Below are 21,681 nucleotides of genomic sequence, written 5' to 3' on the forward strand. Positions count from 1 at the left end.
CCCTCTTAAGACAGCCTTCAGAGTATCCCATAAAATGGGAGGTGAAACCTCTCCATTATCATTAAATTCTAAGTAGAGACCAATTTCTTTTTTAATTTGTTCCTTAAAGAACGGATCATTGAGTAGACTTGAATTTAATTATCAAATAGTATTCTTTAGTTTAGGTCAAAATCAACAGATAGATATATAGGTGCATGGTCACTTACATCTATTGTCCCAATTCCACAGGTGTTTATTTTGTCTTTGTCTTTTCCAAATGTTATGAAATAGTCTATTCTTGTATATACAGAATGGGGAGCAGAATAATGAGTGTAATCCCTTCTGTCGGGGAAAAGGTCCCTCCATATATCAATTAAACCAACATCCTCAAAAAGTGTATTAACTTTCTTATGTAAGGATTTTGTTTCATAGGTTTTTCTATTGGAAGAGTCTAAGTTTGGTTGTAATTGTAAATTTAAGTCTCCCCCACATATGAGGAGACCTTCTGTTTCCGCTACCATAATATCAGTAATTTTCTGAAAGAAACCAATATCACTTCCCGGGGGTGCGTATATATTCAATAGAGTAACTGAATTTCTGTCTATATTCCCCCTTACCAGAATATATCTGCCCTCTTTATCTCCTATTTCAAATACTTTTTCAAAATTTAGCTTGTGTGAAATGAGAATAGCAACTCCTCTCCTATGTCCTGATTTATATGAGGGAAAAAAACAAATTAGTGAAGCCCATTCTCTTTAGTTCTTAAATTATCACTTAAATGAGTTTCCTGTAAATATACTACATGGGCTTGTTCTTTTTTCATTTTGGATAAAAATTCAATTACGTTTGATTGGATTTAATAGCCCATTGACATTAAAAGAAATGAGTTTTACTTTGTCCTTAGCCATCTGTATTTATATGTCAATGTATCATTGAAATTAGCAGAATAAAACTTAATCGATCTACTCCCTGAACAAATAAGAACCAAGAAATGCAAATAATAACAAAAATGGCAACGAATGTGTGATTCCAAGGCTGAGGTCTCTGGTAGATGACCCTGCGTTGAGCTAGAGGAAATGTCTAGCTGTGGGGGATAACCCCTCCTACTTGTGAGTTGAGGGCCCCCATTGCAGTATTCATAAAAATCAGTGAACAAATCCATTACACAGAAAAGATTTCCCTGTGTACTCTTTTATTTATACACACACACACGCACACGCACACACACGCACGTGTGTGTGTGTATATATATATATATATTCTCATTTTGGTGGGGAAAAAGGAGTAAGTGAGCAAATAAAGAATAACTAAGTAATATAAAATCCACATTATAATAAGTGTTTCTCGAGATAGGTATATCACCATCTACATTTGCTTCCGTTTAGCTTCTCAACATTTTTAAAGTTCGCCAAACCTTATGGCTCTTCTGGAGGGGGTGAGGGCTGTCTTTGGAAAACTCCCAGTCTCTTCCTGATATACTTCTCTCGGCCTCCTCCCGTCTCCTGCCTTCTCGATTCTCGCACTATTTCCCAAGCGGAGTGGGATAATTTCTCTGCCAGACTTTCCCTCGGTTTGATCATGCTGACAGGCAACCATCTGGCCTTCATGTCTGTAGTTGCCTCTTCCACTGTCTGATACAGTTGGATCCCATCTTCATAAAACACTCGAATTTTAGCAGGGTACGGAGTTTGAAACCTAATCCTTTCTTGCTTTAGTACTTGTTTTACTTCAGAGTATTCTTTACGTTTCTGGAGGACCGTGGGGGGGGGGGGGGTAATCTTGATCGAAATATATTAATTTATCGTTTAAAAACACCCTCTTCTTACCCCAGGCCCTTCGTAGAATCTCCGCCTTGGTACTGTATTGAAGGAATTTAATTATTGAGCGTGGCTTATCTGCTCTATCTCAGGTAGGCTTCGGGACGAGCGCACGAGCTCTCTCAATTTCCAACTCCATAGTCGAGGGAAGCTTCAGCGCATCCCACAGCAACTTTCCGACAAACTCCATCATAGACAAGCCCTCCGTTCCTTTGGCAACATTGTATATTCTGATATTTTTCCGCTGTGATCTTCCCTCCAGGTCAAGCAGTTTACCTTCTTTTTGATTTAATATTTTTATTGTCTTACTTAGTATCCGTTCCACATTTTGAACGCGATCTTTCACCTTCTCAATTTGAGTCTCTGCCACCACTATTTTTTGATTTACGTTGGCGAGCTCTGACTTAATATCATGTAGCTGCTGTTTTATATCTTTCTGGAACTCCCTTATCTCTTTCAAAATTTCTATCTTATTTGCTGCTTGCGCCAGCAGCCGCCTCGCTAGCACGCAGTCGGGTAGAAGAGCCGCTCGCTCAACTCCTCTCGGCCGCAGGCTCCACAGTGTCACTTTTTTTATTTCCATTCTTTTTCCCCATTCTTGCCCCTCTTATCAGTTCAAATACTTTAGAAAAATACTATACTTGATGGGTTAACGGGGCTTAATACACATTTTTCCAGAGGAGCTAGTGACTTAATCTGCCATTCTCGACGATGACGTGACCGGAACCCCTTGGCTCCTAAATTCAATTCCATGATTGATGAAGGCCAATACACCATACGCTGTAGTCACACAGAATGCGCTACTAAAGAAACATACAGAGGCAGAGAGAGCTGAACTCAGATTGCCTTTACTGATTCAAAGTCTCCTCTCCCATGGGTCCCTACAACCCGCGGGGCGGATGTGACGTCAGACTGTCCCCAGGAGGTCTGCCCCGAGCGGGTAGTTCCAAACGTGCTACCGCATGTCTGCCTGCGTGTGGGGGCCGCCACATCCCCCCCCCCAGAAACGTCCATTGGGGGAGTGGAGTCCCCGGTCTGTGTGGCTTGCCTGGGTGGCCGGCCTTGCTGGTGCAGTGCAGGTACCCTCACTGGTTGCTCAATGTCCAAGTGCGCCGGTTTGAGGCGGTCCACAGTAAAAGTCTCTTCCCGGCCACCCACCTCCACCACACACGTGGTTTCGTTGTGACCGATCACCTTGAGGGGTCCCTTGTACGGCCGCTGTAGAGGTGACCTGTTTATGCCCCTGCGAATAAAAGCATACTCACAGTCTCGGAGGTCTTTAGGGGTGAAGGATGACATGGGACCATGCCTGGAGGTCGGGTCCGGTGCCAGGGTCCCTACCTTGTCCCGCAGCCTCGTTAGCACCGCTGCTGGAGTTTCTTCCGAACCTCGGGCCTCTGGTACGACTCGCCTGGGACATTCAGGAAGGCGCTGTAGGCCAATTCCGCTGAAGAGGTGTCCAGGTCCTCCTTGGGGGCTGTGCGGATGCCCAGAAGGACCCAGGGAAGCTCATCTGTCAAGTTGGTGCCCCTGAGGCGCGCCATCGGGGCCGACTTGAGATGCCGGTGGAATCTCTCTACCAAACCGTTGGACTGGGGATGGTACGCTGTGGTGTGATGCAGCTGGGTGCCCAGGAGCTGTGCCAGTGTTGTCCATAAACCAGACGTGAACTGCGCCCCTCTGTCGGAGATGATGTCCGTTGGGAGGCTGAACCTGATGATCCAGTTTGCAATGAGCGTCCTGCCAGCGGTACGGCTTCCGGTCATCTGGTGAACCTGTCTACCATGGTAAAGATATACCTGGTGCCCCGGGAGACTGGCAGGGGGCCGACGATGTCCACGTGGATGTGTTGGAACCTCCTGTGCGTTGGCTGGAACTGCTGGAGGGGAGCCTTCACATGCCGCTGGACTTTGGCGGTCTGGCAGTGTACGCAGGTCCTGGCCCAGTATCCAACCTGTTTGCGCAAACTGTGCCAGATGAATCTGTCCGCTACCAGCTTAATGGACGCCAGGATGGACGGGTGGGCCAGGTTGTGCAGTGTGCCGAACACCCAGTGCCTCCATGCTGCTGGTACCATGGGTCAGCGTTTGCCAGTAGACACGTCACACAGGAGTCGATCCGCTGCCGGGCCGATGGAGACGTCCTCCAACTGGAGCCCTGAAACGGCAATGCGGTAAGCCGGGATCTCGGTGTCCAACCGTTGTGCTTCCGCCAGTGCTGTGTAGTCTATTCCTGTGGACGATATGCCTACTGAGTGGTGGCAGGGGCGAGACAGTGTGTCAGCGATGATGTTGTTCTTCCCTGCGATGTGGCGGACGTCTGTGGTGAATTCTGAAATAAAGGACAGGTAGGTGCCTCTGCTGTCGAGCCGACCACGGATCCAATACCTTGACCAGTGCGAAGGTGAGGGGCTTGTGGTCCATATACACGCTGAACTCCCTTCCCTCGAGGAAGTGCCGGAAATGCCAGACAGCCAGGTGGAGCACTAGCAACTCTCTGTCGAAAGCGCTGTACTTCACCTCTGGTGGCCGTAGGTGCCGGCTGAAGAAAGCGAGTAGTTGCCACTGGTCCTCGACGAGCTGCTCCAGGACTCCTCCGACTGTGTCGGGAGCGTCGACTGTGAGTGCCGTGGGTACATCGACTCTTGGGTGCATCAGGAGGGCCGCTTTTGCCAGCGCCTCCTTGGTCTGCTCGAACGCCTCCGTAGACTCCGCGTCCTATGCCATTTCTTTGGCCTTGCCGGCCATCAGGCTGAACAAGGGTCTCATGATTTATGCCGCCGCCGGCACAAACCGGTGATAAAAGTTGACCATCCCTATGAACTCCTGCAGGCCCTTGACCATGCCGGGCTTGGGGAACTGGTGGATGGCCTGGACCTTGTCTGGTAGGGGAACTGCGCCATGTCGGTTGACTCTGTGGCCCAAGAAGTCAATCTCCGTCAGCCCAAACTGGCACTTTGCCAGATTGATTGCCAGTCTGTGGTTGCTCAGGCGTTGGCAGAGCTGGCGCAAACGTGCCACGTGCTCTTGGTGCGAACTGCTGGCCACCAGGATATCGTCCAAGTAAATGAAAATGAAATCCAGGCCGTGTCCCACCGAGTCCATGAGCATTTGGAAAGTTTGGGCCGCATTCTTGAGACCGAAAGGCATCCTCAGGAATTTGAACAAGCTGAACGGTGTGATGAGGGCTGTTCTGGGCACGTTGTTATGGTACATTGGGATCTGATGGTATCCCTTGACCAGGCTGATTTTCGAGAAGATGGTCGCTCCGTGCAGGTTCGCTGTGAAGTCCTGGATGTGGGGTACCGGGTATCTGTCGGCGGTTGTGGCGTCGTTGAGCCTTCTGTAGTCTCTGCAGGACCTCCATTTTCCTGCAGACTTGAGCACCATGTGCAGCGGGGATACCCATGGGCTGTCTGAGCAGCGTACGATTCCCATCTCTTCCATCTGATGGAACTCCTCCTTGGCGAGGTGGAGCTTGTCGGGTGGGAGCCTGCGAGCTCGGGCGTGCAGCAGCGGTTCTTGTGTGGGGATGTGGTGCTGGCACGCTGTGCTTGGGGTCAGCTGTGGAGAACTGCAGGGTGGCTATGGAGGAGAATTCTGCTAACACCCTGGCATATTTGTTACCCGAGAGGGTCACGGAATCCAGGTGGAGGACTGGTAACTTGGCTTCTCTGAGCTGGAAAGTCTGGAACATCTCGGCGTGGACCAAATGCCGGCCTTTTAGGTTGACCAGGAGGCAGTTGGCTCCGAGTAGCCTAGTAGCCTAGTTGGCTCCTAGAAATCTGCCCCTAGTAGCGGCTGTGACACTGCTGCCAACGTGAAAGTCCAAGTGAAACAGCTGGACCCGAAATGCAGTGAGATAGTTCGCCGGCCGTACGTCCAAATACTGGTGTCATTTGCAGCGGTGAGTTCGGGGCCTGGGACCGCGTTGCGAGTGTCCATGTTTGAGGGGGGGAGTACGCTGACTTCAGCCCCAGTGTCTACCAGGAAGCGCTGCCCGGAGTGTCAGTCCCAGAGGTACAGGAGGCTGTCTCGGTGGCCAGCCGTCGTAGCCATCAGCGATGGCTGGCCCCAGTGTTTCCCGGAAAAGCACATGGTGGACGGCAGTGGCGTGCGCCTGAGCCCCATCTTTGGTGATAGAAACACCATTGTTCCGAACTTTCGTCTTTCTCCCCCGTGGGTCTCAACGGCTTCAGTTGCAGGGCCTGGGCTTTGGGGCGCGCGATCGTGGGTAGGCCAGTGGAGGCTGCTCCACGTTGCTTGCTCTGCCAAAGGATGTCTGCTTTAGCCGCAACCCTGCGTGGGTCTTGGAAATCCTCACTCACGAGGAGGAGGCGAATGTCCTGTGGCATTTGCTTGAGGAACAACTGTTCAAATAAAGGGCATGGATAACGGCCGTTCATGAGCGCCAGCATATCATACATGAGCTCAGATGGCGTGTGGTTGCCCAGGCCATCCATGTGTAGGAGTTAGTGGCGGAAGAGTCCGAAGGTATGGATCAGGAGTGCCTCAAGCTTAGTGTACCTGTCCTCCATTGGTGGCTGGTGTAGGAAGTCGATGATCTGGCCTGCCGACTCCTGGTCTAGCGTGCTGACCACGTAGTAGTACCGTGTGGCGTCAGCTGTAATGTCTCTGATACTGAACTGGGCCTCAGCCTGCTCGAACCAAACATGGGGCTGAGTGGCCCAGAAAGTCGGGAGTTTTAGAGAGATCGCGCTGTGCGAGTTGCTCAAACTCATGGCTGGTCACTGAGTCATCGGCTCCAGATGCTGTCTGGAACACCAATGTAGTCGCGCGCAACGCGCTGCTAAAAAAGCACACTGAGGCAGAGAGAGCTGAACTCAGAATGCCTTTACTGATTCAAAATCAATCACTTAAATCTCCCCTCCCCGGAAGGTCCGCCCCAAGCAGGTAGTTCCAAATGCGCTACCGTGTGTCTGCCTACGGCTCCCGATGGCGGTTGGAGTCCCGCGTGTGGGGTCCGCCACAACGCCTTCTTAACCACAGAGTCAACCTGCTGAGCTGCTTTGACCGTCCTATGGACTCGGACCCCAAAATCCCTCTGATCCTCCACACTGCCGTGAGTCTTACCATTAATGCTATATTCTGCCATCATATTTAACCTACCAAAATGAACCACATCACAATTATCTGGGTTGAACTCCATCTGCCACTTCTCAGCCCAGTTTTGCATCCTATCAATGTCCTGCTCTGACAGCCCTCCACACTATCCACAACACCTCCAACATTTGTGTCATCAGCAAACTTACTAACCCAGCCCTCCACTTCCTCATCCAGGTCACTTAGAAAAATCACGAAAAGTAAGGGTCCGAGAACAGATCCCTGAGGCAGTCCACTGGTGACTGACCTCCACGCAGGATATGACCCGTCTACAACCACTCTTTGCCTTCTGTGGGCAAGCCAGTTCTGGATCCACAAGGCAATCCCATTGGATCCCATGCCTCCTTCCTTTTTCAATAAGCCTTGCAATGGGTACCTTATCAAATGCCTTGCTGAATCCATATACACTACATCGACTGCTCTTTCTTCATCAATCTGTTTAGTCACATCCTTAAAAAATTCAGTCAGGCTCATAAGGCACAACCTGCCCTTTACAAAGCCATGCTGACTACTACTAATCATGTTATACCTCTCTGAATGTTCATAAATCCTGCCTCTCAGGATCTTTTCCATCAACTTACCAACCACTGAGGTAAGACTCACTGGTCTATAACTTCCTGAGCTATCTCTACTCCCTTTCTTGAATAAAGGAACAACATTAGCAACCCTCCGTTCCTCGGGAACCTCTCTCATCCCCATTGTTGATGCAAAGATCATTGTCAGAGGCTCAGCAATCTCCTCCCTTGCCTCGCACGGTAGCTTGAGCTATATTTCGTCTGGTCCTGGCAACTTATCCAACGATGTTTTCCAAAAGCTTCAGCACATCCTCTTTCTTAATATCTACATGCTCAAGCTTTTCAGTCTGCTGCAAGTCATCACTACAATCTCTAAGATCCTTTTCCATAGTGAATACTGAAGTAAAGTATTTATTTAGTCTCCATCTATGGACAATATGCAATTTTAAGTCATTTCTAATGAATAGTATTACAACAGGACAGTCAATATAGCATAGAAATACAATTGTATCAATGTGAATTAATCAGTCTGGTGGCCTAGTGGAAGAAGCAGTCCCATAGCCTGTTGGTCCTGGATTTTATGCTGTGGCATCGTTTCCCATATGGTAGCAGCTAGAACAATTTGTAGTTGGGGTGAATAGGGTCCCCAATAATCCTTGTTTTGAGATGTTATGAGGTTAATTTGCCCTGCTGACAAGCAGGCAGTTTGATACTAAACTGCGCTGCAGGCTTCCTTGTCTTGCATGCAGGGTGTGGTAATCTAATCATACTTTGGCTACATCCACACTACGCTGGATAAATCCGTAACCGAAGCTTTTTCTCTTCGTTTTTACCCTCCGTCCACACTAAAATGGCGTTTTCATCCCCCGAAACCGGAGCTTTTCAGAAACTCTTTCCAGGGTGGGTATTTTTGAAAATGCTGCTCGGGCAGATCAGTGTGGACGGAGTAGCCGGAGACTTTTGAAAACGCTGTCAGACGGCAGCGTTCCATTTCATCATTTTCTTGAACGCAACCTAACAATTTCAGAACAGACAGCAACGAGACTGAAGCCAGAAGAGTTAGAAATGTACTCACCAAATACTTTGACCCATAACTTATTGAATAAATAAGTATACTGTACTCACTTTGCCATTTTCTGTCCTTGCTCGTATGAAGGTGGTTAACCTATTTATGCAACACGAGTGAATCTGCAGATGCTGGAAATAAATAAAAAACACAAAATGCTGGCAGAACTCAGCAGGCCAGACAGCATCTATGGGAGGAGGTAGTGACGACGTTTCGGGCCGAAACCCTTGGGTCAGGACGAAGGGTCTCGGCCCAAAACGTTGACAGTGCTTCTCCCTATAGATGTTGCCTGGCCTGCTGCGTTCCACCAGCATTTTGTGTGTGTTGCTTGAATTTCCAGCATCTGCAGATTTCCTTGTGTTTGCATTTGTCCTGGTGTTTCAGATTGCGTCCAAGACATTCTGCAGTGGGAGGTAGAACAGCCAGAGGTCATGGTACATATTGGTACCAATGACATAGGTAGGAAAAGCAAAGAGGTCCTAAAAAAAAAGACTACAGGGGGTTAGGAAGGAAGTTGAGAAACAGGACTGCAAAGGTAGTAATCTCGGGATTACTATCTGTGCCACACAACAGTGAGAATAGGAATAAGATGAGGTGGAGGATAAATACATGGCTGAGGGATTGGAGCAGGGGACAGGGATTCAGATTTCTGGATCATTGGGACCTCTTTTGAGGCAGGTGTGACCTGTACAAAAAGGACAGGTTGCTCTGGAATCCCAGGGGGACCAATATCCTGGTGGGGAGGTTTGCTAAAGCTACTGAGGAGAGTTTAAACTAGAATTGCTAGTGGGGGGAACCAAACTGAAGAGACTGGGTAAGGTGAGGTTAGCTCACAAATAGAGAAAGCTTGTAGACAGTGCGAGAGGGAGGATAGGCAGGTGAACGAGAAGGGATGCACTCAGACCGAAGGCTTGAGATGTGTCTGTTTTAATGCAAGGAGTGTTGTGAACAAAGCAGATGAGCTTAGAGCATGGATCAGTACTTGGAGATATGATGTGGTGGCTGTTACAGAGTCTTGGATGGCTCGGGCAGGATTGGTTACTTCAAGTGCCGGGTTTTAGATGTTTCAGAAAAGACGGAGGGAGGCAAAAGAGGTGGGGGTATGGCACTGTTGATCAGAGATAACGTCACAGTTGCAGAAAAGGTGGATGCCATGCAGGGATTGTCTACGGAGTCCCTGTGGGTGGAGGTTAGGAACAGGAAGGGGAATAACTTTACTGGGTGTTTTTTATAGGCTGCCTAGTAGTAACAGGGATATCAATTAGTAGATAGGGAAACAGATCCTGGAAAGGTGTAATAATAACAGAGCTGTCGTGATGGGAGATTTTAGTTTCCCAAATATTGATTGGCATCTCCCTAGAGCAAGGGGTTTAGATGGAGTGGAGTTTGTTAGGTGTGTTCAGGGAGATTTCTTGACACAGTATGTAGATAAGCCTACAAGATGAGAGGCTGTACTTGATTTGGTATTGGGTAATGAACCTGGTCAGGTGTTAGATCTCTCAGTGGGAGAGCATTTTGGAGATAATGATCATAATTCTATCTCCTTTACAATAGCATTGGAGAGAGATAGGAACAGACAAGTTAGGAAAGTTTTTAATTAGAGTAAGGGGAATTATGAGGCTATCAGGCAGGAAATTGGAGGCTTAAATTGGAAACAGATGTTTTCAGGGGAAAATACAGAAGAAGTGTGACAAATATTCAGGGGATATTTGTCTAGAGCTCTGTTCCCATGAGACAGGGAAGTTATGGTAGGGTACAGGAACCATGGTGGACAAAGGCTCTAATAAATCTAGTCAAGAAGAAAAGAAAAGCTTACAAAAGGTTCAGAGAGCTAGGTAATCTTAGAGATCTAGAAAATAAAAAGGTTAACAGGAAGGAGCTTAAAAAAGAAATTAGGAGAGCCAGAAGGGGCCATGAGAAGGCCTTGGCGGGCAGAATTAAGGAAAACATTCTACAAGTATGTGAAGAGCAAGAGGATAAGATGTGAAAGAATAGGACCTATCAAATGTGACAGAGGGAAAGTGTGTACGGAATCAGAGGAAATAGCAGAGGTACTTAATGAATACTTTGCTTCAGTATTCACTATGGAAAATGATCTTAGAGACTGTAGTGATGACTTGTAGCAAACTGAAAAGCTTGAGCATGTAGATATTAAGAAAGAGGATGTGCTGGAGCTTTTGGAAAGCATCAAGTTGGATAAGTCGTGGGGACCAAACAAAATGTACCCCAGGCTACTGTGGGAGGCGAGGGAGGAGATTGCTGAGCCTCTGACAATGATCTTTGCATCATCAATGGGGACGGGAGAGGTTCCCGAGGATTGGAGGGTTGCAGATGTTGTTCTTTTATTCAAGAAAGGGAGTAGAGATAGCCCAGGAAATTATAGACCAGTCAGTCTTACCTCTGTTGATGAAGAAGATCCTGAGAGGCAGGATTTATGAACATTTGGAGAGATATAATTTGGAGAGGTTATTCTTTGGAGTGTAGAAGGTTGAGAGGGGACTTGATAGAGGTATTTAAAATTATGAGGGGGATAGATAGAGTTGATGTTGATAGGCTTTTTCCATTGAGAGTAGGGGAGATTCAAACAAGAGGACATGAGTTGAGATTTAGGGGACAAAAGTTCAGGGGTAACACGAGGGGAAACTTCTTTACTCAGAGAAGTGTGGAACGAGCTTCCAGTAGAAGTGGTAGAGGCAGGTTCGATATTGTCATTTAAAGTAAAATTGGATAGGTATATGGGCATGAAAGGAATGGAGGGTTATGGGCTGAGTGGAGGTCGGTGGAACTAGGTGAGAGTAAGCGTTTGGCACGGACTAGAAGGGCCAAGGTGGCCTGTTTCCATGCTATAATTGTTATATGGTTATATCGTTATAATATGATTAGGAGTAGTCAGCGTGGCTTTGTAAAGGGCAGGTTGTGCCTTACGAGCCTGACTGAATTTTTTGAGGATGTGACTAAACATGTTAATGAAGGAAGAACAGTCAATGTAGTGTATATGGATTTCAGCAAGGCACTTGTTAAGGTACTCATTGCAAGGCTTATTGAAAAAGTGAGGGGGCATGGGATCCAAGGGGACATTGCTTTGTGGATCCAGAACTGGCTTGCCCACAGAGGCAAAAATTGGTTGCAGACGGGTCATATTCTGCATGGAGGTCGGTGACCAGTGGAGTGCCTCAGGGATCTGTTCTGGGACCCTTACTCTTCGTGATTTTTATAACTGACCTGGATGAGGAAGTGGAGGGCTGGGTTAGTAAGTTTGCTGATGAAACAAAGGTTGGAGGTGTTGTGGATAGTGTGAAGGGCTGTCAGAGGTTACAGCAGGACACTGATAGGATGCAAAACTGGGCTGAGAAGTGGCAGATGGAGTTCAACCCAGATAAGTGTGAAGTGGTTCATTTTGGTAGGTCAAATATGATGGCAGAATATAGTATTAATAGTAAGACTCTTGGCAGTGTGGAAGATCAGAGGGATCTTGGAGTCTGAGTCCATAGGACACTCAAAGCAGCTGAGCAGGTTGACTCTGTGGTTAAGAAGGCTTATGGTGTGTTGTCCTTCATCAATTGTGGAATTGCATTTAGGAGCTGAGAGGTAATGTTACAGCTATATAGGACCCTGGTCGGACCCCACTTGGAGTACTGTGCTCAATTCTGGTCACCTCACTACAGGAAGGATATGGAAGCTATAGAAGGGGTGCAGAGGAGATTTACAAGGGTGTTGCCTGGATTGGGGAGCATGCCTTATGAGAATAGGTTGAGTGAACTTGACCTTTTCTCCTTGGAGTGAAGGAGGATGAGAGGTGACCCAATAGAGGTGTACAAAATGATGAGAAGCATTGATTATGTGGATAGTCAGAGGCTTTTTCCCAGGGCTGAAATGGTTGCCACAGGAGGACACAGGTTTAAGGTGCTGGGGAGTAGGTGCAGAGGAGATGTCATGGGTAAGTTTTTTTACTCAGAAAGTGGTGAGTGTGTGGAATGGGCTGCTGGCAATGGTGGTGGAGACGGATACGATAGGGTCTTTTAAGAGGCTTTTAGATAGGTACATGTAGCTTAGTAAAATAGAGGGCTATAGGTAAGCCTAGTAATTTCTAAGGTAGGGACGTGTTTGGTACAACTTTGTGGGCCGAAGGGCCTGTATTGTGCTGTAGGTTTTCTATGTTTCTGTGATGATACTAAACGTGCACATTGTTCTTGGGTGGATGACCTTTGCATCTGCTTTCGGTGCTTAAGTATTCTTTGTCTCATACTATCACTGTTGCCAGGCATGTGACTGTGAAGGTAGGTAAAAGTTTTATCTTGCATACCTGACTGACTGTGGTTTAAAACCTTATAAAAAGGGATGATTGTTCCCTTTTTCGGAGAGCATCACTTGACAGAACTCCTCAAGCACTGCAAAGTTTGTTAAGCAATCATCTAAAAAGCTTGTACTTGCTTAAATAAAGAATCGTGGTTATCCAGAGAAGTTGGCATATTGCATTTGTATCAGGTGTGTAAGAATCTCAAGAAAACAAACCAACATTACATGTGGCGACGAGGATGGGATTCCAACATATGTAGATCTCCTAGGTGGACTGAATAAATGATTGCCTGTGTGATGGTGATGTGAGACGGATGGGCCCATAAGGTAAGATTTACCTTGATCTCTCTCATTAACCTATCACTCAGTCGACCCCTTATCCCTTAGAACTCCGTAGTGACGGAATCCCTGGGATACCTTACGCACTTTTATGCTGACGAATTCGTCTCGGAGGTTTGAGTCCTCCTGGAGTTCGGAGGTGAGAGTCCTCGGAACTGTAAGTTTTCAGAATAGGAAGTTAGGGTTCTCCGATAGTGGGGTTCAAGTCCCAGAAAATAAGGTCATTTACAGTGTCCATCTCAACCACCCTGCCTTAGACCAGTTGTTCAGAGGGAAAATCCCCCACATGAAGGTCAATACCCTGAAGTGGGTGTGGCGAGCAAAGACACTGGGCTAGTATATAGAGATGTTAAGAAGTTGATACTTTAAGAATGGGTCAGACATTGGATAAACCGGGTGTCAGAACCCCTTTGTATCGGTTATGTCAGATTAACCCCAAAGATTAGGAACAGCTCAGATGCCTGTTGGCATGCCTAAATAAAAAAATTGAGAAATGAAATTTGGCCAGTAGAGGGAACTTGGGATGTAGATAAATGTATAAAATCAGAAGAGGCAATTTGGAAACATAATACGGGGACTAAATGGAAAACTTTAATATCCACGTGGAGGAAGACTGCTGAGGAAATAATAAATCTAAGCAGGCCAGCTGGGAGAATAACGCGCGTCGGAGACGGATTAGTTCATGTGATCATGAGGGAAGCCCTAAGTCTTGGGAGGTATTGAAGCGGCAGTGTGAGGATTGTGATATGAATTGAGAAAAACAGGAAAGATTGAGAAAGGAGAGACAAAATAAGGAATCTGGGTTGAAATGCCAAGCCGAACTACCATACGGAAATAAAATGGAGGTACCTCCTGACATGTCTGGTCTGCCAATGCTGTTCCAAAATAATGACACCGATGATCCGGAGGAGGGTTGGCAAAATCCGTCTAGTGCCCCACCCGCCCAACCATATCAACCCATATACCCTAATCTCCCTGCCAGTGCCCCGTTCGGCAACACCAAGTACATTTTGGCAGGAATAATCCAAATAGAACATACAGGGTAAATGGTAGGGCATTGAGGAATGCAGTGGAACAGAGAGATCTAGGAATAACAGTGCATAGTTCCCTGAAGGTGGAGTCTCATGTAGATAGGGTGGTGAAGAAGGCTTTTGGAACGCTGGCCTTTATAAATCAGAGCATTGAGTACAGAAGTTGGGATGTAATGTTAAAATTGTACAAGGCATTGGTAAGGCCAAATTTGGAATATTGTGTACAGTTCTGGTCACCGAATTATAGGAAAGATATCAATAAATTAGAGAGAGTGCAGAGACGATTTACTAGGATGTTACCAGGGTTTCAGCACTTAAGTTACAGAGAAAGGTTGAACAAGTTAGGTCTCTATTCATTGGAGCGTAGAAGGTTGAGGGGGGATTTGATCGAGGTATTTAAAATGTTGAGAGGGATAGATAGAGTTGACGTGAATAGGCTGTTTCCATTGAGAGTAGGGGAGATTCAAACGAGAGGACATGATTTGAGAGTTAGGGGGCAAAAGTTTAAGGGAAACACGAGGGGGTATTTCTTTACTCAGAGAGTGATAGCTGTGTGGAATGAGCTTCCTGTAGAAGTAGTAGAGGCCAGATCAGTTGTGTCATTTAAGGTAAAATTGGATAGGTATATGGATAGGAAAGGAGTGGAGGGTTATGGGCTGAGTGCGGGTAGGTGGGACTAGGTGAGATTAAGAGTTCGGCACGGACTAGGAGGGCCGGAATGGCCTGTTTCCGTGCTGTGATTGTTATATGGTTATATGGTTATAACACAGAGCTATTTTAACTGTGGTGGCAGGGATCATTGACAATGGAACTGCCCACAAACACAGCAGCAAAATAGACCCCAGGGCAGCAGACAACCTTTTTGCACCAGCAACCCTTTCTCGTCCTGACTAGCCTCCCTTCCGAACTTCCCCATACTGACTAAGGACCCTGAGGACGAGCCAATAGTATGTTCAATATTACACTTTGATCTTTACACACCTGTCTTTGTAAATGTCCTGAATCGTGGGAAGTTCACAAATACAGATGTGCTGGGCTGACTGCACCACTCTCTGCAGAGTCCTGTGATTGAAGAAGGTACAGTTCCCATACCAGGCAGTGATGCAACCAGTCAGGAAGCTCTCAATTGTGCCCCTGTAGTAAATCCTTAGGATCTGGGGACTCATGCCAAACTTCTTCAACAGTTTGAGGTGAAAGAGGCGCTGTTGTGCCTTTTTCACCTCGCAGCCAGTATGTACTGACCATATGAGATCCTCAGTGATGTTTATGGCAAGGAATTAAAGCTGTTCACCCTCTCAACCCCAGATCCATTGATGTCAAAAGGGATTAGCCTGTAACCATTCCTCTTATAATCCACAACCAGCTCCTTTGTTTTTACAACACTGAGGGAGAGGTTTTCTTGACACCACTGTATCAGGATGATGACTTCTTCTCTGTAGGCTGCCTCGTTATTATTTGAGATAAGGCCAATCAATGTGGTATCGTCAGCAAATTTAATTAGCAGATTGGAGCTGTGGGTGGTGACACATTCATGCATATACAGAGAGTAAAGGAGGGGGCTTAGGACACAGCCCTGAGGGCTGTGTTGGATGAATGTCCTTGCAGTGGCAGGGAAACAATTGTTTATCCTGGATGGCATTTAACTCCTTGAAAGCTGATGGAGGTTCGCTCACCCAGACAAGAGTAGAGTATCTATTACCACAGGCAGCTGGGGAGACCAGGTCATTGGGTGTATTTATGGCAGAGCTTGATAGTTTCTTGATTGGGCACGGCATCAAAGGAAGAAGGCCAGGGAATGGAGCTGAGCAGGGGAAAAAAAGGATCCACCATGATTCTACTTCTGTGTCTTGTGATCTATAGTATTTCATCACACTTGAGCCTTGCAGATAGTGGGAAGGCTCTGAGAGGTACATAGGAAATGCCAAGTATCTGGCCAGCTCTTGTAGTCACCATGATGCACAGTTGCCAGGAGTTGCCCACCACTATTCCAATTGCACTAGAGCTGGGTTGGTTCAGATATTGCTGTGGGAAGGTGCTGGAGACTGGGACCGATGTTATGTCAGCATTATTCGAACTAGGACTGGGTCTTGATGTTTGTATGTGTAGTAGTCACTGTAACCATGAACAGTCTGTCCAACAATTCCTGCACCTGGGTGTCAGTGTCTAGTAGATAAGCCAGCTCCATCATAGGCACTAGTCTCCTCACCATCAAGGGCATCTTCAAAAGTCAGTGCCTCAAGGGTGGTGATTCTGTGGAATTCTTTGCCACAGGTCGCTATGCCAAGTCTTTATGTATATTTAAAGCAGAAGTTGTTAGATTCTTGACTGGTCAGAAAACAAAGGGATACGGGGAGAAAGCAGGAGATTAAAGCTGGGAGGAAAATTGGATCAGCCATGATTAAATGGTGGAGCAGACTCAATGGGCCAAATGGCTTAATTCTGCTGCTATATTTTATGGTCTTATGGTCTCACTTAACTCCTCTCATTACTACCATCAGAGAGGAGGTACTGGAGTCTGAAGACTCAATGTTCTAGGAACAGCTTCTCCCCCTTGGCCATCAGATTTATGAACCCACGAACACTACCTCTTGCACTATTTCTCCTTTTGCACTATTTATTTATTTTGTATTTTAGTGTATGTTGTTATAATTTTTTTATGCCTGCTGCTGCTACAAAACAACAACTTTAATAACATACATCTGTGATAGTAAACCTGAGTCTGATTATGAGTGTTTTTTTCAGGGGCTTAAAGGAGAACGGGGTCCGATCGGACCTGAAGGAGAAAAAGGTGTACCGGTAGGAAAATATTATGGAGTCTGTCTACTTACTCAACACCTATGACATTGAGGCCATTTTGTTTTCAGAGTATCTTGCTGTCAGGGTTCTCCTTATGCTCCAGGAAGAACACTCTTATTCTTTTTAAAACTGATTAAAAAAAAACTCTGGCAAATTCTGTGTACCCTCCAGTGGTCATTCCAAGGACACCATCTAATGACTGGTGCAGGTGAGAGAAGTCCAGTCAATACTTACCTCACTGCAACCTTAAATCAGCAGCCAGAGCCCCAGATACATCCTAGCACCCTTTTCCACAGGCACAGGTAATTATAGAAGATTGAGCGCTGAATTGGGCCATTTGACTCAATGAGTTTGCAGCGACCATCACCCTGTCATTCACGCCAATCTACATCAGTCTCAATTGTTCCGGTCACACAGTCAGGACCCTATCCCAGATAACAGCAACCAGAACATCACAACAGTAATCGATGCCCCCATTCTCAGACTTACCCCATGCTGGTGCACTTGTTTTAAGTCCCAATCTGTCTCCAGCCCATTTGCTATCTCTGCTGTGGTATTGATATTGCCACTGATAGGAGCTCAGCCAGAACCAGCCTGTTTGCTTCCTCAGGGTCCCATTTTTCACCAAACACCATTCCAGTCTTGTATTACTCCTATCACATGCCAATTTCCCGTGTGGCTACTGACACTCCTCTCTCTTACAGGGCCCTCCTGGTATCCCTGGTCTCCAAGGTCCAAGTGGCTCCATGGTGAGTACTGTGTTCAGCTAAAATAAAGTGATTATGGAATGAGCAGTGAGGTTAGAAGCCATACACTGGACGATCCTGATGTGTTGGATAGCAGTGGGGTAAACATGGAGCATAGAACAGAGAACATAGAACATGAAACAGAGTCCGTAGATCAGAGAAGATGGAACTTTGTGCATAGAACATGGAACAAAACGTGTAACAGAGAACATGCAACACAGAACGTAGTGCATAGAACATAGAAAACCTACAACACAATACAGGCCCTTCAGCCCACAAAGCTGTGCTGAACATGTCCTTACCTTAGAAATTAACTAGGTTTACCCATAGCCCTCTATTTTTCTGAGCTCCATGTACCTATCCAGGAGTCTCTGAAAAGACCCTATCGTATCCGCCTCCACCACTGTCACTGGCAGCCCATTCCATGCACTCAACACTCTCTGCGTTTTTTTAAAAAAAAAACTTACCCTTGACGTCTCCTCTGTACCTACTTCCAAGCACCTTAAAACTGTGCCTTCTTGTGCTAACCATTCCAGCCCTGGGAAAAAGCCCCTGACTATCAATGCTCTCAGCATCTGAAACACCTCTACCAGTTCACCTCTCATCCTCCGTCACTCCAAGGAGAAAAGACTGAGTTCACTCAACCTATTCTCATAAGGCATGCTCCCCAATTCAGGCAACATTCTTGTAAATCTCCTCCGCACCCTGTCTATAGTTTCCACATCCTTCCTGTAGTGAGGTGACCAAGACTGAGCACAATACTCCCAAGTGGGGTCTGACCAGGGTCCTATATAGCTCTCATTACCTCATTACCTCTCAGCTCCTAAACTCAATCCCACGATTGATGAAGGTCAATGCACCATATGCTTTCTTAACCATAGAGTCAACCTGCGCAGCAGCCTTAAATGTCCTATGGACTTGGACCCCATGATCCCTCTGATCCTCCACACTGCCAAGAGTCTTACCATTAATACTATATTCTGCCATCATATTTGACCTACCAAAATGAACCACTTCACACTTATGTGGGTTGAATTCCATCTGCCACTTCTCAGCCCAGTTTTGCATCCTATCAATGTCTGGCTGTAAACTCTGACAGCCCTCCACACTATCCATAACACCTCCAACAACAAATTTACTAACCCATCTTCAACCAGGTCATTTATAAAAATTACGAAGAGCAGGGTCCCAGAACAGATCCCTGAGACACACAACTGGTCACCAACCCCTCCGTGCAGAATATGACCTGTCGACAACCACTCTTTGCCTTCTGTGTACAAGCCAGTTCTGGACCCACAAAGCAATATCCCCTTGGATCCCATGCCTCCTTACTTTCTCAATCAGCCTTGCATGGGGTACCTTATCAAATGCCTTGCCGAAATCCATATACACTACATCTACTGCTCTATCTTCATCAATGTATTTAGTCACATCCTCAAAAAATTCAATCAGGCTCGTAAGGTACGACCTACCTTTGACAAAGCCATGCTGACTATTCCTAATCATATTATGCCTCTCCAAATGCTCATAAATGCTGCCTCTCAGGATCTTCTCCATCAACTTATCAACTTTTGAAGTAAGACTCACTGGTCTATAATTTTCTGGACTATCTCTACTCCCTTTCTTGAATAAGGAAACAACATCTGCAACCCTCCAATCCTCTGGGACCTCTCCTGTCCCCATTGATGATGCAAAGATCATTGCCAGAGGCTCAGCAGTCTCTCCCATCACTTCCCACAGTAGCCTGGGAATTATGGAACATGGAACAGAATGCATAGAACGAAACATGAAACAGAGAACATGGAACATAGAACGTAGTGCATAGAACATAGTGAACATAGAGCATGGAACAATGAAACATAGAACAGAATATGGAACAGGGAACATAGAACATGGGACATAGAACATGGGACATAGAACATGGGACATGGAACAATGGGACATGGAACAATGGGACATGGAACAATGAAACATAGAACATGGAGCATGGAACAATGAAACATCAAACATGGAACATGTCTTTTAAATGCCCCCAATGTGTCTGCCTCTATCATCACCCCTGGCGGTGTGTTCCACACACCGACCACTCCCTGTGTTTTTTTTTTTAAAAAGACACACACACACACACCTTCTTTCTGACACTATACTTTCCCCCAAACACCTTAAAATTATGACCCCTGCTATTAGCCATTTCTGCCTTGGGAATAAAATCTCTAGCTGTCCACTCTATCTATGCTTCTTATCATTTTAAACACTCTATCAAGTCACTTCTCAACCTCCTCTCAAAAGAGAAAAGCCTGATATTAGTTAACCTCTCCTCATAAGATATACTCTCCAAAGCAGGCAGCATGCTGATATATATCCTCTGCCCTCTTTCTACACCTCCACATTATTCCTATAATGAGGCAACTAGAACCGAACACAATATTGCACGTGTGGTCTGTGATTTGAAAGACATTACCTCACAGCTCTTGAACTCAATCCTCCAACTAATCACATCCAATACATCATGCACCTTCTGACAAGTTGAACAGCCTTGTCAACTTGTGTGGCAATGTTGAGAGATCTACAAACGTATAAACGTGGACCACTGTGAAGAATCTTGCTAATAACCCTATATTCTGCTTCAAATTTGATCCTGCAAAGTGAATCACTGCACATTTTTCCAGGTTGAACTCTGTCTGCCAATTCTCAAAGTTCAAAGTACATTTATTATCCAAGTATGTATACTATATACAACCTCAAGATTGACCTCCTTAGCAGCAGCCACAAAACAAAGAAACTCAATAGAACCCATTTTTAAAAAAAGGACCATCAAACACAAAATGTGCAGAAAAATAAACAACTTGTACAAACGCTAATAGTAAGCAAATGACACTGAGAATTGAAATTCACGAACATGAGTCCCCAGCCACAGCTGATCCAGGAGCCCGTTAGTTGCAGACCACAGGCTTAGTTCAGCACAGAGATGAGTGAAGTTTGCAGAGAATCAAGTTGAACACTGGCTCCTCCTTCGTCTCTTGACCTGACACCCTGAACTTCTTAATCTGGCCTAGACTGTCTCCCTACTACCCTACCCTCAGTATCCTACACTACCTCATCTCTCTCCCTGCACCACCTGTCACGCCGTCCATCGCACCAGTCCCTCTTCCCACTGTCTCCCCCTCCCCACCTGTCCCTCTCCACATTATCTCCCCTCCACACTGTGGATTCTGTCTACATTTCTCACCGCTTCATAAATCAGCCGGCAGAATCAAGTACACACCCAACCTGGACATTCTCTCTTCTTCCCTCTCCCATCAGGCAGAAGATACAAAAGCCATGCATTACCACTAGGCTTCAAGACAGCTTCTACATCAATGTTATAAGACTGTGTATGTGTATGTGTCCCCCATACAATAAGATGGACTCCTGACCCAACAATCTAGCTCACTATGACCCTGCCCCCATTGTTTACCAGCTTTACTCTTTCTCTGTAGCTGTTACAATTTATTCTTCATTCTGTTATTATTATGCCTTATGCTACCTCAATGCACCTTCATTAATTGATCATTATGGATGGTATGTAAGACAAGCTTTTCACTGTACTTTGGGGACATGCAACAATAATAACCGATGTCCAGTTGATGCCCATCTAATGGAGAATGTTTCCTTGTCCCAGTCTGAAGGAGGTTGTTGCCACTGTTACTGACTAGTCAAAATCCATTAAGTATAACACCCAGCTGTCTGTGTTGTTAATGCCTGGTGAGGGTGGGGGGGTGCATGAGTTTGTGGAGTAGGCTGACATGCCTCTCTGTAAGCCTTGCTGCAGGGCAGCCTTGTGTCTCTCAAGCACCTGTCCTTCCAAGAGCCCAAGCTCAGCCCTGGTCTTGCACATTTTTCTGTGATGTGAAGCCTTTCTGTTTATCTTGATAGGGCCCCAAAGGTGATGCAGGAATACCTGGTGCCCGAGGAGAGAAAGGAGACCAAGTAA

The 21,681-nt window shown here is 46.2% G+C and overlaps 1 protein-coding gene across 7 annotated transcripts in view; it reads left to right on the forward strand.

The window, feature by feature from the left end:
• The window catches only part of LOC140719770 (uncharacterized), a 411,496-nt gene that overhangs the window by 381,067 nt on the left and 8,748 nt on the right, over nucleotides 1–21,681 (forward strand). For all 7 annotated transcript variants that reach the window (XM_073034626.1, XM_073034628.1, XM_073034629.1 and 4 more), the window contains 3 exons: nucleotides 16,909–16,962; nucleotides 17,667–17,711; nucleotides 21,624–21,677. In XM_073034626.1, the coding sequence (XP_072890727.1) occupies nucleotides 16,909–16,962; nucleotides 17,667–17,711; nucleotides 21,624–21,677 (153 nt within the window). The remainder of the gene's footprint in view (nucleotides 1–16,908; nucleotides 16,963–17,666; nucleotides 17,712–21,623; nucleotides 21,678–21,681) is intronic.

Source organism: Hemitrygon akajei, chromosome 32 (assembly GCF_048418815.1).
Source record: "Hemitrygon akajei chromosome 32, sHemAka1.3, whole genome shotgun sequence".
NCBI classification, from domain to species: Eukaryota; Metazoa; Chordata; class Chondrichthyes; order Myliobatiformes; family Dasyatidae; genus Hemitrygon; species Hemitrygon akajei.